This window comes from Urocitellus parryii, chromosome X (assembly GCF_045843805.1).
Source record: "Urocitellus parryii isolate mUroPar1 chromosome X, mUroPar1.hap1, whole genome shotgun sequence".
NCBI classification, from domain to species: domain Eukaryota; kingdom Metazoa; phylum Chordata; class Mammalia; order Rodentia; family Sciuridae; genus Urocitellus; species Urocitellus parryii.
Genome location: NC_135547.1, coordinates 62,226,406 through 62,249,649, shown reverse-complemented (window position 1 = coordinate 62,249,649; position 23,244 = coordinate 62,226,406). Strand labels below are relative to the sequence as shown.

The 23,244-nt window shown below is 32.3% G+C and overlaps 1 protein-coding gene across 2 annotated transcripts in view; it reads right to left on the bottom strand.

Moving 5' to 3' along the window:
• Chm (CHM Rab escort protein) overlaps window positions 1–23,244 on the bottom strand; it is a 168,032-nt gene that overhangs the window by 5,681 nt on the left and 139,107 nt on the right. For both annotated transcript variants that reach the window (XM_026381447.2, XM_026381448.1), the window contains 2 exons: window positions 8,040–8,138; window positions 2,161–2,321 (listed from right to left, as the gene is read on the bottom strand). In XM_026381447.2, coding sequence (XP_026237232.1) covers window positions 2,161–2,321; window positions 8,040–8,138 — 260 coding nt within the window. The remainder of the gene's footprint in view (window positions 1–2,160; window positions 2,322–8,039; window positions 8,139–23,244) is intronic.

Genomic DNA, 23,244 nt, shown 5'->3' with positions numbered 1-23,244 from the left:
AGCACTCTACTGCTGAGCCCCAGCCACAGCACAGGGAATTATGTTTTTAAATGGGCAAAACTTAGGTGATGTTCTGAGAACTTTTAGAAATAACATTCTTCATTTAGAAAATAGAAATCACAATTAGTGACTGAGATAGGCTCATGGGAGATGTACTGGAATCAGAATGTAGTTTATCTGAATAAACTGTTTATAAATATTATCGATGCTCTTTAAAGTAGGCATTATTATATTTTTCCCAAAATGGATATTTGAGTGCAAATGCTATGTAACAAATGTAAAACTACTTACATTTAATAGCATATAATGATTAGTACCCAAACTGGCATTATAGTGTTCTCTAATTTGATAATATTTACCCCCTGAATATTATCTTCTTGGAAAGCAAATTATCTCACAATAAAACTATCCCTTAACTATAATCTTATAGCATGTAGTAATTTAGATCACATTAGCACTTGTATTATAAACTCTTACTTAAAATTTCTGATATTTTGGCTTAAAAAATTAAAGCTTATAGCTGGGTACAATAACATATGCCTGGGATCCCAGCAACTTGGGAGGCTGAGGCAGGAGGATCACTGGTTTGAGTCTAGCCGGGGCAAATTAGGGAGACCCTGTATTAAAAGATGAAAAAGACTACAGAGATATTATTGGTGGTAGAATATCCTAAGTTCTATCATTAGTATCACTACCCTCCAAAATTAAAGTTTATTCAAGGGTAAAAACAACCTAAGTAACCTGGTTAAAAACTTATTGGCAATATCTGCTTGCAATAAATTGGACCACCAAAGTAAAAACTACTTGATCAGTTATACTACAAATGTAGATATTGAGCCATCTTAAATTCCTATTATAGTATTAAAATACAAAGAAGAGAGTTGTGACTTCCTGATTTTTGTTTGACATTACTGGCTAAATATGATTTTCCAACATTACCATTAGACTCTAAAGGTGAGGCACAAATATTTTTTTGCAAAAAACTATAAATGTCTGAATTGTGGTCATTTTTCACAGCCTTGCTGCTATGACTAAAAATTAGACTACATGCTCAATGAGGCCACTGGCTACTAAATACTCCTGCTACTGGTGGGAATGAAATTAGATCCCTGCCATATCTGGTCTCAAAACAATGTTAAATTATCCATTTATTAATAGAAAGATGTGCCAAATCTTTCTGAGAAAAGTTTAGACTTGTGCCTGAAAAAATATTTGTTTATTTTTTCTTTCCTGTCAAAGGCAGACAAGTGTATTGGTTTAGGCAAATGAATTTTCTATAGTTCACTTTTGGCAGCTTGTCTCAGCCTGTACCTCTTCATAGCCTTGCCCAGGAGCACTATGATTAACTTCCACTGGTACTTACCATACTCCTCAGCAGCTATAATAGTAGGTCTCGAGACAATGGCTTGTGTCAATGTAGTAATACAGTAAGAAGGCATGTTATCATTCTTTTCCAAGATTAAAAAAACTGCATTAAGACCACTGTAAAATTACATGTTGTTTGCTTTTACTAGCTATATCTTTCTTGAAAAGACAGGAAAAAATGCTTACGTATTTCAAAATAACAGACTGATGGACAAACTATTTAAATTAGAAACAATTTTTTTAAAATACTGAGATTATAAATTCATTTTTAAAATATTTTTTAGTTGTAAATATGGGATGTTGAGGATCAAACCCAGTGCCTCACACATGTGAGGCAAGCACTCTACCACTGAGCTACAGCCCCAGCCCCTATTACATTCATTTTTATGAACATGTATTTTAAACATCTTCTATCCATATTGCCATAGTGGAACTCATAAATCACCTCTCATAATTCATCAGTATACTCAATGTAGTGAAAATACTTGATAAATTATATTTAAAGTTGCTTTGCAGTTCATAGAAAAAAGTTTAGCTGGCCATGGGATGTACCCCTATAATTTCAGCAACATGGTAGGCTGAGGAAGGAGGATCACAAGTTTGAGGCTAGCCTGTGTAATTTAGCAAGACTCTCAAGACTCTTAGCAAGAAAATATCTCAAAAAAATATCCAGGCTCAAATGCAGAGATGGTATTAAATGATGGTACCAAATTTGATGGTATTAAATTTCAAGTCTCTTTTCTTGGGGGCGGGGAACTCACTTAATACAAAACTGAGAAATACCAACATTCTTACCTGTTTGACTGCATTATCATTTCCTAAACCACCATCTGGTCCAGAGCAGACATAAACATTGGATGGTAAATCATTATAACAGTTCCTGTTGATGTCGGAAGAATCTCTCATATTGAAATAGAGAGCCCACAGAATTCTTGGCTTTTCAACTTCTTCATTTTCTAAATGTAAAAATGAATTTTATTTATATTATAAAACACATTGCACCTGTTGATTACTACACTATGCAGCCAATCACCAAGAAGGCCATGACTAGACATGGTATTAAATCAGACTTTTGTATATAAACAATTAGTAAATGTATAAACTCTTATATAAATGCATATTTCAAGCAATGATGGCTTTTCAACCTAAGACAAGTTACATTTTTAAAAATTATTTTGATTAGTAAGTTAATTTGATATAGTGCCATGCTCCTTTGGACTTATATCTTCTCATTAGCATTAGTGTTTATGCTCATATTCATCCTTAAAGTGTCCCTATGAAGTGAAAAGATAATAAAAATGGACTTGCGTTTTCAATAGACAATCTAACTTATATAAAGTATATAATCTAACTATAAATTAAATTATATAGTAACTTAATAGTATCTCCAGAATAAATAAATCCACAGAAATAGGAAGCAGAGGCTATTTAGGGCTGAAGGAAGCGGAGGTAAATGGAGAGCAAATGCTGATAGGTATGGAGTTTCTTGGGGGAGGTGGGTAACGGACATTCTAAAATTGAATGTTGATGTTTGGACAATTCTGTAAATTTTTAAAAAATATTTATTTTTTAATTGTAGTTGGACACAATACCTTTATTTCTTTTTATGTGGTGCTGAGGATCAAACCCAGGGCCCTGCAAGAGCTAGGCAAGTGCTCTACTGCTATCAAGCTTGAGGCAAGTGCTCTACTACAGCTCCTATAAATATATTTTTAAAACTTGAATTTTACTCTTTAAATAGGTAAATAATATGGCACATATCACAATAAATCTATTATTAACAATGGTATGCACAGGATTAAAATTTTGATAGAACTCACATTCTAATACTTTGCCATATTGGAACATAAAATTAACAACAACAAAAAAGTAACAAAAATGAGGTCATGAAATGGAATAGTATTTTAAGCACACAGCCTCTCATTGTTAATACAAGTGTCTATTTTGCATATTAGGCATTGACATAGGAGCTGGGTATACACAGATGAGCTAGAATTAGTCCTTACCCTCCTCCTTTTTAATTTTCCCTAACACAGAGCCTAGCACACAACAGACAATAAATGAGTTGGATTGATTTTGACCCCGTTTTCAAGTATAATTAAAGTACAATGTGCTTATTAAAAGCCCAACCTGGTTAACCTCAATTTTTAAAGCTCATTTGTTACTATCTTGATGATCATTTCTCTGCCTTTATTCTTTAAAAATGTTATAATTAAATTTTCCAGGGTTGGAGAAAATGTATTTTGTTAATATATCTATTGACTATAGAGTTTTCTCTAGCCTGAGTCTGAATAAAAATTCAAATTCTGTACAATGATAATAATGGATGTTTATAAAGATTACTCAAGTCTATGAGGCACTTTAAGAATCATAAAGAAAGTGCTAAAAGTATAATTACTGTCAATGTTAAATTGTTAATCAATGTAGAGAAATTTTGAGCTAACTGCAGTATTCAATTAACAAGAATGCCCTACTCCCGAATTCAAGATAAGTAGGATTTGATTATATTTAATTTAATATATCTGCACTGTAAGAACATTAAATATGTTATTTTTATTTTTCTAGTTCATCCTAAATAATCCACAATTATGAGTGTGACAAGATAAATAAACCGAGTAGAAGAAGTGATCTTTTTAGGTATCACTGAAATGCAAACATCTATTAGTCTAACTTTATGTAGGCACACATTAGATGTCAAAACCTATTTTTTGACAAAACCAAAAAACATATAGGACTGGTATTTCAGAGCTAAAAACAGAGCTTTTTATAAATTGGTGAGTTTAGTTTCATTAAATCGTATGAGAAGAAACTTACAAATACTGCTTAGGATTCATGAAACCAGACTTGGGGAGCATTGCGGAGAAATGGGCTAAGGAATGGAAACTCTTATATTGCCGAGCCCATTTCTAAGCATATGCTAGGAGAGAATATCTTGTATTTCATGAAAATTCCAGCTCAGGTCAGGGTATTTATTGAATATTATTTGGGGGAAATGAATAATCCAATAGATTATGGAAAAGAAATCTCGCAGGTTAAGGCTTTGAAAATAAACCATGTAGAGAGGGAAAAGTTGACACAGGCTGAAGAAAAATGCTCTAGAAATAAGGGAGCTATCAAGCTTTGACCTTAAAACCTTCGAAGATACATATAATTTCTTCATCTTTCTTTGAAGTCAGCTGAAAGGCAGAGAGATAGCTGGAAAAAATAACATGCAGTTGTGAACTATACAATTGTCAGAAAATATTAAAGCAGCTGAGCTTTGGTTGGGAAATGCTTCATAGGTTGCCAGTAGCAGAAATGTTTTTCTCCAATAGCACACTTCATTCATTTAGATAGTGTAAAGACTAAAGAAGTAATCAGAAAGTTAGAATAGATCTTAAACAAATTAAAATCAAGTGAATCTTGAATAAAAGCAAGAACAAAAATAACTTTGGTAAATTGAATAAAAACAAGAAACGATGTACAGCGGCACACCATGTGTAAGGAGTAAGTCAACCATTTTAGGTAAGTTGTTTTCTTCCACTGGCAGAATAGCCCTTGATTGAGTCTGAATGGAACACATATAAAAATGCAATTAAGACATTTGTTTTCACAACCCAACAAGTACTTAAATCCCCTTATCAGTCACCAACTTCAAATTACACCTATAAGGGGAATTCACAGAACGTGCTGCTCTTTGAGATAAAAATCAATGAAATGGAATGTGGTAACTCCACAAGCCATGTACAGTGGAGGGAAAAGAGAAAGAAGATGGTGCAGTGATGACACTACATTTTAGACATTTAAAAATACACTACTGAATGAAAGTCTTGCTTTAATGTGTATTGAAAATATCAATTTTCCTGGAAAAAGAAGAAAACTCTCAGAATAGTTTTACCAGTGAGACTGGTAAGTATATACTGTTCACTTTCTAATTCTCTTTCAGTGCTTTGAATGATATTCTATAGTCTGGAAGAATTAATGTACAATTAATGGTGAACAATCATCCCATTTTCTCACCTGCAGAATCAGGTTAATTAAGCAAAAAGCATTTGGTATACTTTTTGGGACTAAGAATTAGAGAAGGGTGAGTGCATGCAGAACTATGCAACAGCATACCCCATTATTTCGTACAAATATAATTAACCAATAAAAATATGGATAAAGAAAATAAAAAGCAGGGAAGGGTTTCAAGATTCCTGATGTTGTTACAGAAGGTTAGCAAATAGGGCTCTTGAAAGTATTGAGCCAGAGTTTATCTCAAGGGCCTTGGCTGACAGGTATAAAGTGAAAAGGCAAGAAAGAGAGGGAATACCTACAGAACTCTACTGGAATTTTTCAGAAACATTGCCAAAGAAATACTGTATTTGAAAAGAGAATATTATCTTTTCCAAGAAATGATCTTCCCTGCAAGGTGTCCAAACTGACTTTCACAAAGGATTACAATGCACAGCACCATACAGAATGTAGAACTCAGAGAAAAATAAAACGAAATAAGGCCAAATAATGTTATTCCTTTTGTCTATATTTTAACATAAAATATTTACAATACTCTAAAGCATAAGGTTTCACATGATTGTCAAATAATCAAAACATAATAAAAGCTATCAATCTGTGAAAATATGGGATTTTGCTACAGGGAAGAATGTGCTTTAATGCATTAAAAGTTCATATTGCTCATAAAGTTCATTCTTCCTCATTTAGGCAGGAAAATGAATTGAGTTCTCTTCTGCAGGTGACTTTGCCTCTTTGACCTGCCATGGCCCAGTGCTCACTTTATCTGGTGATTCATTTTCAATAACTCCAACAGTATTTGTTCTGACATTTTAATTAAAATATGACCACTACCTCATCCTGATGATAAAAAGGCCTATGTGTCAGTGAAAACTAGCTTTTCAGTGCCTCGGTGCACCTGAGGACCTCTCTGAGCACATAGTTCTTACTAAAGAATTTCACTCAGCTTCTAAACAATACATCATTTCAAAACGGGATCACTTTAACCATTAAGATTAATGTTCAAAAATCTAAAATGGCCAGAGGATGCTATGTAAAGAACAAATAATGTTCCCCAACTTGATTTTTTAAACAAAAAATTAAATGTATTTAAGAAGAGAAATGATACAAGGTTCAAATTTACTGTTCTATTTGACAGTATCATTGAATGAAAGTACAACAGAAACATGAAAAATTTTAGAAATGACAAAGAAAGGGTTTTTGTAAGTAAGGGGCAGATGTAGTTAGAATCAAAAGATAAATTTTAACTCCATATTATGTTTAGGAATATTACCATGTATCATAACTCTAAAATCAAACTTTTAACAATGAACCAAATATTTATATGATATTTTCAGATGAAGAAAATAAGAAATAAATTAAATTCTAAAGTTTTTAGATTGGAGGACATTATTCAAGAAGCACACAAAGAATTTAATTATATTAATACAAGTTCCTGAAAATGGAACAGTTTGTTTTCTTATGTAAATATAAACATTCCTTGCTGAATAAATAGGGAGCTGAATAAAAGTTAAGATTCCATGTCTGCATTAAGAAAAGCAACATACACAGGAGATAAGCTAAAACAAAAAAGAACATATAGGAGTAAAAAATGAGTGTGTGTACAAATGTAACATTCAAAGAAAATGATATATGAATTAATTGAAGAAAGTGAGCAAGACTCAGGTTGGAATACAAACACTATAATGAAAATAGCCTTTCTTTCATATAAATGAAGAACATTCATCAGGCTACTTTTTGATCACTTACACACAAAATATGCAACATTTCCTCCATTCACACTACAACAGTTAGACTCTATTATGGGGAGAAAAAAGTTTTAAAATCATGGTGAAAAAACATTTTTTCACAATAAATAAGAAGTATGTGGGCTGGGGTTGTGGCTCAGCAGTAAAGCGCTCGCCTAGCACATGAGAGTCCCTGGGTTCGATCCCCAGCACCACATAAAAATAAAGATATTGTGTCCAACTATAACTCAAAAAAAATTAAAAAATTTAGAAAAAAGAAGTATGTACACATTTGAGGACTAAATATTCATCACATCAGTAGCATGCTGTGCAGTAAAAGAAAATTATTAATTAGGATGGAGGTCTATGTTTGCCAATTAATATATGAATCTTCTGTCAGTTGAATCAACATCAAAGAAGATAACTTTTCCTGACAAAGGAATATGTGCTCTTTAAAAAAAAACTAATAAAAAGAAAATTATAAAAAAATTGCCCATAATTCTACCAAAATTACTTGAGAAATTTCCTGATAGTCTTTTTCATGCATGTGAGAATGTATGCATGTAAAGTATACATTGGCATTTAATTATATATATTTTTGTGTATGTTTGTAATGTACATTTTTCCATTAACATTTTTCCATTAACTATTTCCCCATGTTTAAGAAGACAATGTATTCAAATCTCTTAGTAAAACATGTGAGAGTTGTTGCTGAATACATCATATTTCAGTTCAGGTTGTAAAAGCCTTCATGAGATGAGCTGGGGTTGTGGCTCAGTAGTAGAGTACGAGGCCCTGGGTTCAACCCTCAGCATCACATAAAATAAATAAATAAAATAAAGGTATTGTGTCAACTACAACTAAAAAATATTTATAAAAAAAGGCTTCGTGAGATATCTAAGAGGAGTATTATAGTTACTTTATCTATCATAAATAATGGTTTATTTTTCTTACCTATCCCTGTTTCTGTATATGGAGTAAACAATTTCTCCACAACTGCTTCTAAATCTTCTCTTGCTGTTTTAGAAGATGTACAAGTCAAATGAACCAAATCTGTAAAGAAAAATAATATTTTGACTTACTGTTTATCATACTCCATTGCATTCATATTCAAGGCCACATGCTGGTATCATGGATAACAGGGAGCTGAATAAAAGTTAAGGTTCCTACCTGCAATAAGCTGATAATCTAGTGATAAGGAGACATAAAATGCATGATATTATGCTACATATATTAATAAAATATGTATTAAGTAATAGATTGAAAAATCACACTAAGATTTAAGGAGAAGTAGAAGTTGAGGTTAATTTTGTAAACAGTAAAAAAGTTTAGGAAATAACATTCACAGAAAAGTGCCTAAATTATCCTTATAAAATTCATAAAAACGATGGATAAAGAAACAAAATAATTGGAACAAAAAGACCAAAAATAAAACATTAATTTATCTAAGAAAACACACTTTCTATCCTTAAGACAAAAGAATCCATTTATACAGAGTTTACTGATAATTAAAAACAAATCAAATGTTTATTATAGTGTTTTCAAAAAATTTTAGGGAGAACATTATTGGCTTACTTTGCATCATACACACACATACACACATATACTTGTCATACACACATATACTTTCATACACATATGAAAAGGCATAGATGAAAACAGCACATATATTTTTAGGAATCACAAATCACTTTTCTTTTGCATTTATAAATTCATGGAACCTGGACCTTGAAGAATGATCAGGTTAGAGAATATCATACAAAAAAAGACTCTTCATAGAAACAAAAAACTGTAGCTAAATTCAGTTAGAACATCTAAAGGTATATGCACAAAGTTGGATAAGATTTCTATATACTGGAAGAAAGGACTGATTAAAGAGATCTCTAAATGAGATCTCTTTTGGAAAGGGCTTGCTTGGGGTAGGATAAAATAATGGCAGAAAGAATATATTCTAGAAGACAGAATGCTAAGAAATTCCTATTCCACCAATAGAAAGGTATAGCCACCTTTTCTCCAAGAGTAAAAGAAATTTTTATTCCTGGTAAAGATGGTTCAAATTTTATCATGGAAGCCAATATCAGAATAGGAGTCTTATTATCAAATTCATTTCATATTTAACTTATCTATAATATCTAATAATAAACAGGGATTTTTAGTAACTATATGAGCTAAAATTGAATTTTGTAGTCCCCCTTCCACCCAGCTCATCAAGCAATGTGATATTCAGATAGTTGCTGAATTATTTATGGTTTAATAAAACATTTACCTTAATTAAGGATTATTTTTACATGAATTTAACAATGATTCACATAGATTCTGGGATGTTTTAAAATAATTTTTAGTTGTCAATGGACCTTTATTTTATTTATTGATACATGGTGCTGAAAATCAAACCCATTGCCTCACACATGCTAGGCAAGTGCTCTGCCACTGAACCACAACCCCCACCCAAGTTCTGGACTATTTTAAGATGTATATTATTTCAAAAGTAAAATAAACTTCACAACAATATTCTTATTAATTAAATTTTTTGAATCCTGTTTCATGTTGGTGGGTAGGGGGTTTAAATTTCATAGATAATCATGAAATTAACAGGGTATACAATTACAAAGGTCAGAAATTCCTGATAATATATGTGAGAATGACTATTCTGTCCCTCTCATCAGTCTCACAATGCTCATGTCAAAGTTCTCAATTTTCCAGTTTTTCTGTATTTAATCAATATTAACTAGGGAAAAAGCAGATGCAGATGAATGCAAACAAGATAGTATATTTTGAAAAGTAACTTAGTGGCTAAATTATTGGCTCCATTAAACAAGATATGAATTTTAAAGAAGTAAAATAATGTTGAGTATATTCTTGTTTCCCAACAATGTAACAGTTCGGTTCAAGTAATGCTTACAAAAGTTTCTAGTATTCAAGTCAGATTAACAACTTGTACTTAATTAATTTCATAGCAATTCTTAAAAAGACAAAGACATTCATAACCTGAATTTTAATGTCTGTACTTTGACTCCACTTAGATGCTACATTATCAGTTGATCTATAACATTTAAGGCATAAACAACTATATTTTCCTCAATACACTTTCTCATTTTCCCATTACCTGTCACATCCTTTTACAGGTTGCTCTGAACCCATTTTCGTTATTTTCAAATCATAGATTATGGACTGTGTTATCTTTAAGATTATTTTGAAAATTGGACTATTAATCTTTGTAAATCCTTTTCAGCAGCAAGCTGTAAGGACCAATTTTCTTGTTCTGCCAAATAGAACTTTTATTTATAGTGGGTGTTCAGTAAGTGTTTGGTGCTAATGATAATTTGGATCCTTGTTATGGAAAAGCATTACATACTCACATGCTTGAACAGACATGCATGCAACATAAATCATCTATACATACACATGCGTGAGGAAGATCCGACTACTTTCTTACAAGAAATGTAGAATATTATCTACCAGGATAGACACAAGGAAATTACCAAAAGATCAATCTCAAATCAAATATGCCTGAGAAATATTCATAGATAAATAAGATATACCTGTAAAATGCTCAAAAGAATTTGAAGAATTGACCATATTGCTAACAGACATGTGTAACTATTCTACACTATTTAAGCATGTTATAAGTGGGATTTCATTTCACTTGTGCAACAGCATTTATCATAGTTCTATAGGTGAGAAAACAGATGCACAACGGAGTGCAGGAGATTTCCCAAAGTCATGAAATTAATAAAAGAACGAGCTGGGACTAAGAGCTGGAATTCAAGCCCAGGTGGTCAGTCTGCAGAGTGCCTGTCCTTGGACACTAAAAGACATTTGTGATTGTCATAATGGCCTACAGAAGGCAGAGCCAGTCATTTAAGTCAGCAGTCTTCAAACTGGCATGTGCACAGGAATACACAAGGACTTTTGGCAAGGTATAATAACTACAAGGGAATCATTTTCCAGATGTTGAACTTCACCTCTTTCCACTTCATTAAGAAATAATACATCAACAAATTTTACTTTTGGTGTTGAATATTTATAAAAATGTAATACATTATGACATTGATTATTTTTGCAAATAATAATTATATGATCCAAAATTTTTAATATTTAAAAACTTACTACACCAAATAGTTTCTAAAACTCCTTTTATTTTTTTTAAATTGATTGTTGTGGGTATCAAATAACCTTGCTACTCAGATTCCATGAATCCATTTAAAAGAACATTATAGTTTTACTACTACAAATAAATATTTATAATGTTAGAATTTATGTATAAATTTATACTCTGCAATTATACTCTGCAGTTATTTGAGCCTTCTGAAGAAAAATTGTATATGTGAACTTAAAAGTATTCAAGGGGTACATGAGCAAAAAGTCTGAACACCTTGGGCCCATGGTAAATTCAAAACTAAACCTGGAGAATATATTGTCATGTTTTGAATAACATTAACTCTCTATGTGAAATACTTCTTTGCATCCTGTGTCATCTCCACAGACTTGATTTGCTCAAAGGCAAACAACAAGCACAAATTAGATCAGATGGGCAAACACATTCCTAAAAGTGTTACATTTCATTAACACCAACTGACAATTATTACTAAGACTGTGGCATATGCAGCAGAAGAGGAAACATTTCCCACAGGTGTCATGCGATCTTATAACTGACACAAAAATTAAATCTTAACTCTACCTTTTATAAACCATGCTCCTTTTACTTCGTTTAGAAAGCACTTAAAGGCTTACTGGGCTAAAGAAATATAACACAATATATTCTCTATCAAAATTCCTATACTGATAATACACTTAGATTTTGTACAGGCATTTAAGAAACATTAGTTCAAAATAAGCTTATTTCCTAAATGTAAGAGTAATCCTTGAAAAACTTTGATGAATGGAATGTCAGTTACAATCAGCATCATAAGAAAAAAAAAGAGGATCTGAAAGGGAGAAGTCAGAAATCACTTAACACAAAGCTAGAAATAATAACATATTTTCAGATCTCCAAAACCTGGTTTGGAATACTGATCTATACCACAGGTTGTTTTTTTTTTTTTTTTTAAGAGAGAGTGAGAGAGGAGAGAGAGAGAGATAGAGAGAGAAGTTTTTTGTTTTTTTTTTTTAATGTTTATTTTTTAGTTCTCGGCGGACACAACATCTTTGTTGGTATGTGGTGCTGAGGATCGAACCCGGGCTGCACGCATGCCAGGCGAGCGCGCTACCGCTTGAGCCACATCCCCAGCCCCCAGGTTATTGTTTTGAAACATATGATAAATGAGATGTCTACTCAGAATTAGAAAAATGTGCATATTTTAAAAAATTTGTTCTTTTTAGGTATACATGACAGTAGAGTATATTTTGACATATTATACATACATAGAGCATAACTTATTCTAAATAGGATCCTGTTCTTGCAGTTGGACATGATGTGGAGTTTCACTGGTCATGTATTCAAATATGAACATAGGAAAGTTATATCCTCTTCATTCTACTATCTTTTCTATTCACATCCCCTCCCTTTCCTACATTCCCTTTTGTTTAATCCAATTATATGAGCATATTTAAAAGAAACAAGTCTAATGTACAGTAGCAAAGCTACATAGTATAGGATGAATATGTGGGTCTGGTTTTACTTCTGCTCTCCAGAAACACTTGGTTAAGTGAGTTTCTCTCTCTGACCTCAGTGTCTTCATGACTAAACAGAAGGTACAAAATTAGTTATCAAAAGGCCTCTAATAGTCTAAAATTTTATGAAGCCAACTTCTTATTATAACCATGATTTTTTCAGTGATGACAGATTTTAAACCAAAAACTAATGGTGTTAACAAATGGCTATAAAACCTAAGTAAATGATCAATAAGAAAGAAAAGAATTCCATTCTTCAAGCTTCTGAGGTAATCACAAACAGCAGTCATTCACTCTATACAATAGGCAAAATTGTTCCAAATGCTTTGAAAGAATCTTGATGTAAAGGTAGTTAACAATTGTGTTTTGTTGTACAATCTAACTAGAAAACATAATTTATGTATATTTGTATGGCTCATAAGTTATCTTTTATATATGCATAAAGGTGAAATATAAGTCATGTCATAAAGTACAAGTAAGAATATAATAGAGTCAATAAGATAAAAAAAGTTAGAAAGCCCATTTTCCTTAAGGTACCAACTGAGGAACTAAATGGTATATGACACACAATTTGTTTTTCTAACCCAACCATGGAAAAAATTACGGAGTTAACAGCAGTATTTAAGGAAAAAAATCTCTAGAATACCAACTTAAGATCATGAGGAAAAATAAGACAACTTATAGAAAAAAAGGCACAGTAAATTGCTTTAAATCATTATCTAAACTCAATTTTATAGTAGTAAAAGCAGAAAAGAGTATGTATATCAGTTCCAAAAAGGATTCTATAATATTCATTATTTTATATACATAATATTAATATTATATATTAAAATATATAATTATATATATAATTATATATTATATAATTATATATAATTATATATTAAAATATATAATCATATCATAAATAACTTCCTCTCATCAGATTGAAATTGATTAAAACAGCTGTTACTTACTGATTAGTATGTACTTAAATATTCCAAAGTGTCTAGAATATGAAGTATAAAGTACATGAACTTGAATGTCAAGTACAAGGGCTACAGAGATGTTTTGTTTATGCGCAAATGATTTTAAAGGAAAACAACCCTTAGGCAAACTATCCAAAAGAAAGAAGGGAAAAGAACTCAAATTAACAAACTTTGAGATGAAAAAGGATATATCACCAGAGACACTACTGCAATCCAGAGAATCATCAGAAACTATTTTGAAAATTTATAATACAATAAGCTATAAAATCTTCAAGATATGGAAGTATTTACCAGGCATGGTGGCACACGCCTGTAATCCCAACAGCTTGGGAGGCTGAGGCAGGAGAATTGCAAGTTCAGAGCCAGCCTCAGCAACTTAGTGAGGCCCTAAGTAACTCAATGAGACCATGTCTCTAAGAAAAATATATATAAAAAGGTCCAGGGATATGACTCAGTGGTAAAGTGCCCCTGGGTTAAATCCCTGACATCCCCCCCCCAAAGGAGAAATTCCTAGAGACATATGACCTCCCCAAATCGAACTAAGATACAGAAAACTTAAATCACTATCACATAATGACATAATGATATTGAAGCAGTTATCAACAGTCTTCCAACAAAGAAAAGCTCAGGACTGCATGTATTCTCATTTGAGTTCTACCAGACCTTTAAAGAAGAATGCCAATCCTCCTCAAATTAATCCATGAAACAGAAAAGGAAGGAACTCTGCCAAACTCATTCTATAAAGCCAGTAGTGCACTGGCAGCAAAATAAGACAAAAATGCATCAAGAAAAGTTCAGACCAATACCCCTGATGAACACAGATGCAAAAATTCTTAATAAAATATCTGCAAATTACATACCTAAATACATTAAAAAGATAGTATGCCATGGTAGAGTGGGTTTCATCCAAAGGATGAAAGGTTGGTTCAACATATGGAAATCAATAAATGTGCTTGGTACAGTGGTACAAGCCTGTAATCTCAGTGGCTCCAGAGGCTAAGGCAGTAGGATCACATTTAAAGCCAGCCTCAGCAACTTAGTGAGGCCCTAATCAACTCAGCAAGACCCTGTCTTTAAATAAAATATTAAAAAATGACTGGGGATGTAGTTCAGTGATTAAGGACCACTGGTTCCACTGGTTCAATCCCTGGTTCAGAAAAAAATAATAGACTTAAGTATAAGAATAACATGCTTATCTCAATAGATGCAGAAAAAGCATTTGACAAAGTTCAGCATCCATTCATGATTAAAACAATTAAAAAAATAGAGATAGAAGGAATTTACCTCAACATTGTAAAGGCTATATATGACAAACCCAAGGTCAATATTATCCTGAATGGGGGGAAAAAACTAAAAGCATTTTCTCTAAAAACAGGAACAAGACAAAGATGCCCATTTTCACCACTCCTATTCACCACAGTACTTGGAACTCTAGACAGAGCATCAGGCAAGAGAAGGAAATTAAAGGGGTACAAATAAGAAGAGCTAAAATTATCTGTTTGCTGATGACACGATCCTCCATTTAGAAGACCCAAAAATTTCCACCAGAAGACTTTTAGAGCTCATAAATAAATTCAGCAAAGTAGCAGGATACAAAATCAACACCCATAAATCAATTGTGTTCCTATACTACAAAGGTGAATCTGCTGAAAACGAAATTAGGAAAACTAGCTCATTTTTCACAATAGCCTCAAAAATACTTGGGAACCAATCTAACAAAAGAGGTAAACCACCCATAGAACACTAAACAATAAAACTGAGGAAGACCTTAGAAGACAGAACCCCCCCCCCACGTTCTTGGATAGGCATAATTAATATTGTCAAAATGGATATTCTACCAAAAAGCACTGTGTAGATTCAATGCAATTCCCATCAAAATGCCAATAACATTCTTCTCAGAACTAGATAAAGCATATATAAAGTTCATTTAGAAAAAAAAAATAGGAGACCCCAAATAGCCAAAGCAATCCTTAGCCAGAAAAGTGAAACAGGAGCCATAATAATATTGGACTTCAACTTATACTACAGAGCTATAGTAAAAAAACAACATAGTATTATCACAGTAACAGGCATGAAGACCAATGGAATAGAAGACAAAGAGACAAAAATCAGATAAATACAGTTAACTTATTCTAGTCAAAATGCCAAAAACATTTTGGAGAAATGATAGATAGATAGCCTTTTTAGCAAATGGTGCCGGGAAGACTGGAAAGCCATATATAGCAGAATGGAATTTAACCACTCTATCTTACCCTGCATAGAAGTCAACTCAAAGTGGATCAAAGGCCTACAAATTAGACTAGAAACCCTGCAACTGTTAGAAGAAAATGTAGGCCCAACACTCCATCATGTCAGCACAGGAAACAATTTCCTTAACAAGACTTCTAAAACACAAAAAATAAAAGAAAATAAAATGAATAAGTGGGAGTGTGCTAAATATCTGATGTGCTATTAAACAGTGTTTATACCAAATAAGACATGTTAAAAAATTATTTATTTTCATGTGGTGCTGAGGAGCCCAGGGCCTCACACATGATAGGTGAGCACTCTACCACTGAGCCACAACCCCAGCCCCCAAATAAGAAATTCTAAATATCTTCTAACCATTCCTTACTTCATTTCCAGTGTAATGAAAATTGATTTAACAAGTTAACCAAAGCATTTTTATTTTCAATAAAAGGTAACACTAGTTTCCTTTGGAGGTATCTCTGCTGGAGAATTATTTTTTAAAAATAATTCAAATTGTAAATATTTATGGGTTAAATGTGATGATTTGATACATGCATACAATGCATGGGATATTTAGCATTTACATATTATTAAATATTTGATTAACATATTATGGAGTGTAGTGTGATATTTTAATACATGTAACATATGTAATGTCCAGATTAGGGTTTCAATTTCTTTATGCTTACTTAATGTTAGAGTTCTTTTTTTCCTTTCTTTCCTTTTTGTAGTATTTGGAATTAAACCCAGGTGCATTCTATCACTTAGGTAAATCCCTGAACCTTTCTACTTTATTTTGACACCAGGTCTCATTAAATTGCCTAGGCTGTCCTCAAACTTGTGATCCTTCTATCTCAGCCTCCCAAGTGCCTGAGCTTATAGGTGTACACCATTATGCCGGGCTTGTGTTTGGAGTTTTTGAGCTCCTGTCTTCTAGTCATTTATAAAATATATAATAGGCTTTTGTGGACTACAGTCATCCCACAGTGTAATAGAACACTAGAACAAAATACTTTTAATACCTGTATTTTGATACACAGTATCCAAACTCCCCCTATTTCTCCTCTCCTTCAACCCTTCCCAACCTCTAGCAATCACTATTATAGATTCAGATCAACTTTTTTTTTAGCTTTCACTTATGACACTTATGCAGTGTCTTTCTGTGTCTGACTTATCACACTTAACATAATGTCTTCAAGTTCCATCCATTTTCTGCAAATTACAGGATATTATTATTTTATGGCTGAAAATATTTCCTTATGTATGTGTAGTATATTGTCTTTACCCATTCATCCACTAATGGATGTCTAGATTGATTTCATGTTTTAGAGACTGTGAACAGTACAGCAATAAATGAAGTTGTATAAGTTATATCTTTGATTTACTAATTTCATTTCCTTATATATCTAGAAATAGGATAGTTGAATCATATAGATCTACCGTTTGTTTTTTGAAGAACCTCTATATTGTTCTCCATAATGACTGTACAATATACAGTTCCAATGCTGAATAAGAGTTCCCTTTTTTTCACATGCATAAGAGCATTTGGTACTTCTTGTCTTTTTGATAAAAGCCATTCAAACTGGGATGAGATGGTATGTTACTGTGGCTTTGATTTGCATTTCCTTGATGGCTAATTATGTTGAAAATTTTTCATAAATTTTTTGGGAACTAAGAGGGTAGCTCAGTGGTAAAGTGTTAGCATAGCATTCCTGAGGCTCTGGGTTTAATCTCTAGCATTACAAACAAAAACAAAAGCAACCCAATATCTGAATTTCTTCTTTTGAGAAGTACCTACTCATATCAATTGCCCATTTTGAAATTGAATTGTTTTTTGTTAGTGGGTTTTTAATTCCTTATATATTCTGGATATTAATTTCTGCTGCAGACATCTGTTACATGAGCTGGATGTCTGCTTTTAGAATGATTTAAAAAAAAATGAAGGGCAATCTTTGGCTCAGCCCACTAATATGTCTCTAGGGGCTTCCATTCATTTGCTACAACATACTCCTATGACTCTTCCAGTTCCTACTCTGCATTTAGTTTTAAAGTAAAAACTAACATTTAATAAGTACTTGAAAGTGCCATGACCTGTTCATATTAATTTGATCCTGATAACAATCCTGAGGTAAATACTATCATAATCCTTATTATATACATAGGGATGCTGAGGAGGATGCTGAAGGATTAAGTAACCTGCATAAGATCAGTCAAGTAGTAAGTAAAAGCTGGAATTTTAAACAGGCCTGTTTACCACTATAAAATAGCATATTAATACATATCTCCTCTGTTAACTGAACTATTTATTTGCCTTGCAAGTTCTTTTCATATACACAATTCCCTATGATATGAGGGTAGGATTTCCTAAGAGTTTTACAAATTTCAAATCAAGCTAAATTTAAAGCAATGCAACATCAGTGAAAAGTTGTTAGAGACTAAACAGTCAAAGTGACTATAAACAAGCAAGGTACTTTAATGTCTTAAGTATATTATTGGTCACACACTTAAGACTATGTGGCAGCATTTGCACAGCATGGGATAAAGAATAAAAAGTCTACAAAGTCCCAGTGACTCAAAGGCTGAGGCAGGAGGATTGAAAATTCAAAGCTAGCTTCAGCAACTTATTGAGGGCCTAAGCAAATTATCGAGACCCTATCTCAAAATAAAACACAAAAAGTGCTGGGGATGTGACTCAGTGGTTAAGCACCCCTGGGTTCAATCCTTGGTACCCTGCTAAAAGTATATAAAGTGTGATTTTAAAAAGAAAAAATTACAATTGTTGAAAGGTAGGAAACTCCAAGAGAATTACACATTGCATCTTATTGCATGATGCCTAACATATAAGATCCTCTTTCACAAAGACTATGAAATAAATTTTGTGTATTATACTCTATTAAATGTGACACAGTGAATAACAAGTACCACAGTACAGGTGAACCCTGAATTATACAGTAAACTGTCTTAAATTTCTACCCTGTTTTCAATGAGAAGACAAAAAAGATGCTGATTTAAGAATGTGCTAATTTGAGAAACAGAGACAAAGACAAACCGAGTGTCAGAATTAGTCAATATCTGAGTTCTTAGTATGTGCTCAGAAAGAATAACATGTAAAACTCTCACTAGCTAAGAGCAGAAGAACTATAACAAAGTTAAATGCTCTCATTTTCTCATATTTATTTAAGTGAGAAAATAACTTTAAAATCAGTAACATTTTAAAAGGAAAATACATCTTTACCTATAGATTGGTATGGTTAAAAAAATGAACTATGCTAAATCAGACATGAATGAAATCCAGTATGATCCAGCAATCCAACTTCTGGGCATGAATCCAAAAGAATTGAAATAACTCCATTGGAAGGGACATCTATAACCCTGTTAATGTGGCACTATTCACAATAGCCAAAACATGAAAGCAATGTGTCTATCAATGGATGAATGGATAAAGAAAATATGGTTGAGTTTGGGGCATAGCTCATTGAGAGAGTACAATTACTTAGGATGCTTGAGGTCCTGGGATCATTTCCCAACACTACAAAAACAACAACAAAGATAGGTGGTTTAGGTGAAAATATGGTATACAGACAGACAGACAGACACACACACACACAAATATAAAAATAGCCTTAAAAAGAAGGACATCTTGTCATTCAAAACAGAATGGATGGAATTTGAACATAATAGGCTAAATGAAATGGTCCAGGTACAAAAAAACAAATACTGAATAATCTGGTTATATGTGGAATATAAAACATTTAAATTGGGCTACGGTTGTAGCTCAGTGGTAGAGCACTGGCCTAGCATGTGTGAGGCACTGAGTTTGATCCTCAGCACCACATATAAATAAGTAAATAAAATAAAGGTATACAACATTTTAAAAATTAAAAAATAATAATCTTATAGGAACAGTAGAAAATCCATTACTAGAGGCAGAAGGTAAGGCTAGGAAGGTAGAAGGTAAAGCTGGGAAGGTAGACAGATCAAGAAAAAGGATTTATCAAAAAGTAAAACATCTAAGACAGAGGAGATACTTTTTTAAATAATATTTTGTGGTTGTAGATGGACAGTATGCCTTTATTTTATTTGTTTATTTTTAGGCAGTGCTAAGGATCGAACTCAGCACCCTACACCTGCTGGGCAAGTGCTCTGCCACTGAGCTACAGCCCCAGACCAAGGAATATATTTTAATAGCCCTACAGGGTGGCCACAGTTAATGATAACATATATTCCTAAAAGAATAGATTTTTAATGTTCTTACTACAAAAAAAATGATAAGGTGATGGAAATGCTAATTAAATTCACTTGATTGAATCTTTCTACAATGTATACTTAGGTCAGAACATCACATTGTACCCCATAAGTAAAAATGGGAATTATTTGCCAATTTAAAAAATTATAACATTAAGATTACCAAAAAATGTACAAAAAGACAAATTTTTACACAAGGATTCCAATCTGTTCTTTAAATACCTTTGTAAAAAGTACATCTTACACAAACAAGCTAATATGGCCATGAATAATCTTTAAAATACATTTCTTTTTTAAATAACTGAACTTTAAATGACTAAAGCTCACATTATTTACTTTCTGTAAATTTCATTTTATTACTTGTATGGAATGGGACAAGTCACACAGTCTCACTGGTATATATACTGATTATGTTTGATTTATTCAGGTATACTTGCATTATTTACAGTGGTTGCCAACATTTGTCAAGTGATTCTTCCAACAGGAAGAATGATGAGCTTAGCTCATGATTTCATCATTACAGCCTCAATTTTTAGGACAAGTGAACATGCTTGGTTCCACTTAGCTAAACAAACTTATTATATCCCTATCACTTGTACAATGGGACCAAAGTCTAAATATATTTGTCTACTAATCCTAAGTAATTATTCACAGAAAATAAACCACAAGAAAACACATTTAGTTAATAATCTAAAAACATAAAACTTGTACAACATTTAGAATATATTCTTCCCCAAATACTATTTTATTTTTTGATTTTTAATAACCATGAGGAAATAGATGATCATTCACAGTTCAACATCATAATTAATATAAATATGAGAAATTCATAAGGTGTGATCCAAAAGGTGGGCTCTTATGCCACAAATATTCATATTCAGAATTTTCAACTTTTGGTGATCTTGAAGGTAATGAAAATGTGTTTCTAAATTACTGTAAAGTAACAATTATGTAAATTTTAAAACATGCTCTATTAAGTTCAGAATGTGCTTTATTCATAAAGGCTTGGGAGAAAAGACAAAACTCTTAAAAGTAATTTACATGTATTATGAAAAAAGAATATAACATTCTAAAGTAACTAATTTGTCTGTAATCAGGAAGTTTCAAAAGAGGAAAATAAAAGATCTAGGAAAAGGTTTAGATATATAAAATAATCACATAGTAGGTATACTCACTTCTTTTTCTTATTCCTGACTCAAAACAAAAAAAAATCAAGAGAAAGGTAAAGGATAGTTTAAAGCCTTCTGTGATATTATCAGCCTGGTTTTGTTTTAAAAGACAGACCAAGAACAGAACAACTTGCAACTAGTTGTGACATCAATGATGCTCAATTAGGGCATGTGCAGGAAAATAAACCATTAAAGACCTTTGATGTCCAAGTTACAAATTGCTTCTGAATGTCTGTGAACAGGCCCAGAGTATAAGAAAAGGAGAATGAAAACAAGCCAAACATTAATTAAGTAATAAAAGCAAATGAATGATAAAAATGTCAGTTTCTATCTCAGTATCTTTCTTAAATCTTGCTATATATCACATCAAACACTCTTATATAACTACTAACTAGTTTAAAATAACACATTATTATAGAATGAATGTATAAAAGATTTAAAAATGATCATGAACTTCTCTTTTCTCTGGAACAAGGAAAATACAACTAATAAATTCAAATTTATCTCCTTCAGTCAATCTTCTTGGTATAAGCTCAGTGAGATTAAGAAAAAATATGAAAAAAGAAAAAAAAAACAAAGCCAGTCTATTTGTCTATACTCTGGTTGTGTATTAATATATTGGTTAAGCTACAGTAAAAATCACATAAACAATTTAATCATAGAAGAGGCACTGAGAAAGTTGTAGCCGAAGAGAGCTTTAGAAAAAAAGTATCTTGGCTATTTTGCTTACAATACTGTCATACATTACCAAACATGTATGCAAGACTGGTGGCTTTCTCCACACATGCAAAATATGGACCACTGGGGGTTTTCAGTTATTATGGGATCTTTCAAAACAAATTTGAATAATTTCTAATGAAGAATTAATAATTTCTAATAAAGAAATCAAGACACAATAAATGAAAAACTTTTCAAAAGTTAAATACTAAGTGAGGCAATTTTGTAGACTCTTTTGCCAATATTCTATCTAGAATAGCCATAGTCTCATTTGTTAAAATAGTCTATATATTTATTGATTTACAATGCTAAGGATCAAACCCAGTATCTCACATATGCTAGACAAGTGCTCTGCCACTGAGCTATATAGCCCCAGCACCCTGTAGTCTCATTTAATTTACTATAAAATCAAGCTAGAAATTGATTCCCACAAAATTCGGTATATGAATTTTAAAAAATTATCTTTTCAATTTCATGACATATAAAGATAGTGTGTTTTAAATTTCTTTGTTTTGCATTTGCTAGTGGATAGGTTTCCCAGAAACTTTAGTCTCTATCATTAAAGTTAGAAAATGTCACTTTAAAAACAAGATGTAAGTTTATAGTGAAAATGATTAAATCAAGCTAATTAACAAATCCAGAGACACTTATCACTGTTTCTTTGGTAAAACTTTTGAAATCTACTCTTGTAACATTTTTGAGTAAACATAAGTGAAAATATTATCCCGTAAATAAAACTATTATTTGCCAATTAAAAATAAGCATAGCTGGGCACAGTGGTGCACTACTATAATCCTAGTGGCTCAGGAGGCTGAGGCAGGAAGATTGAGGGTTCAAAACCAGTCTCAGCAAGAGCAAGGCTCTTACATCCTGGGAACAAATTTTTACCCCCCACACATCAGATAGAGCCCTAATATCCAGAATGTACAAAGAACTCAAAAAATCAAACAATAAGATAACAAATAATCCAATCAACAAATGGGCCAAGGACCTGAACAGACATTTCTCAGAGGAGGACATACAATCAATCAACAAGTACATGAAAAAATGCTCACCATCATTAGCAATCAGAGAAATGCAAATCAAAACCACCCTAAGATACCATCTCACTCCAGTAAGATTGGCAGCCATTATGAAGTCAAACAACAATAAGTGTTGGTGAGGATGTGGGGAAAAGGGTACACTTGTACACTGCTGGTGGGACTGCTAATTGGTGAG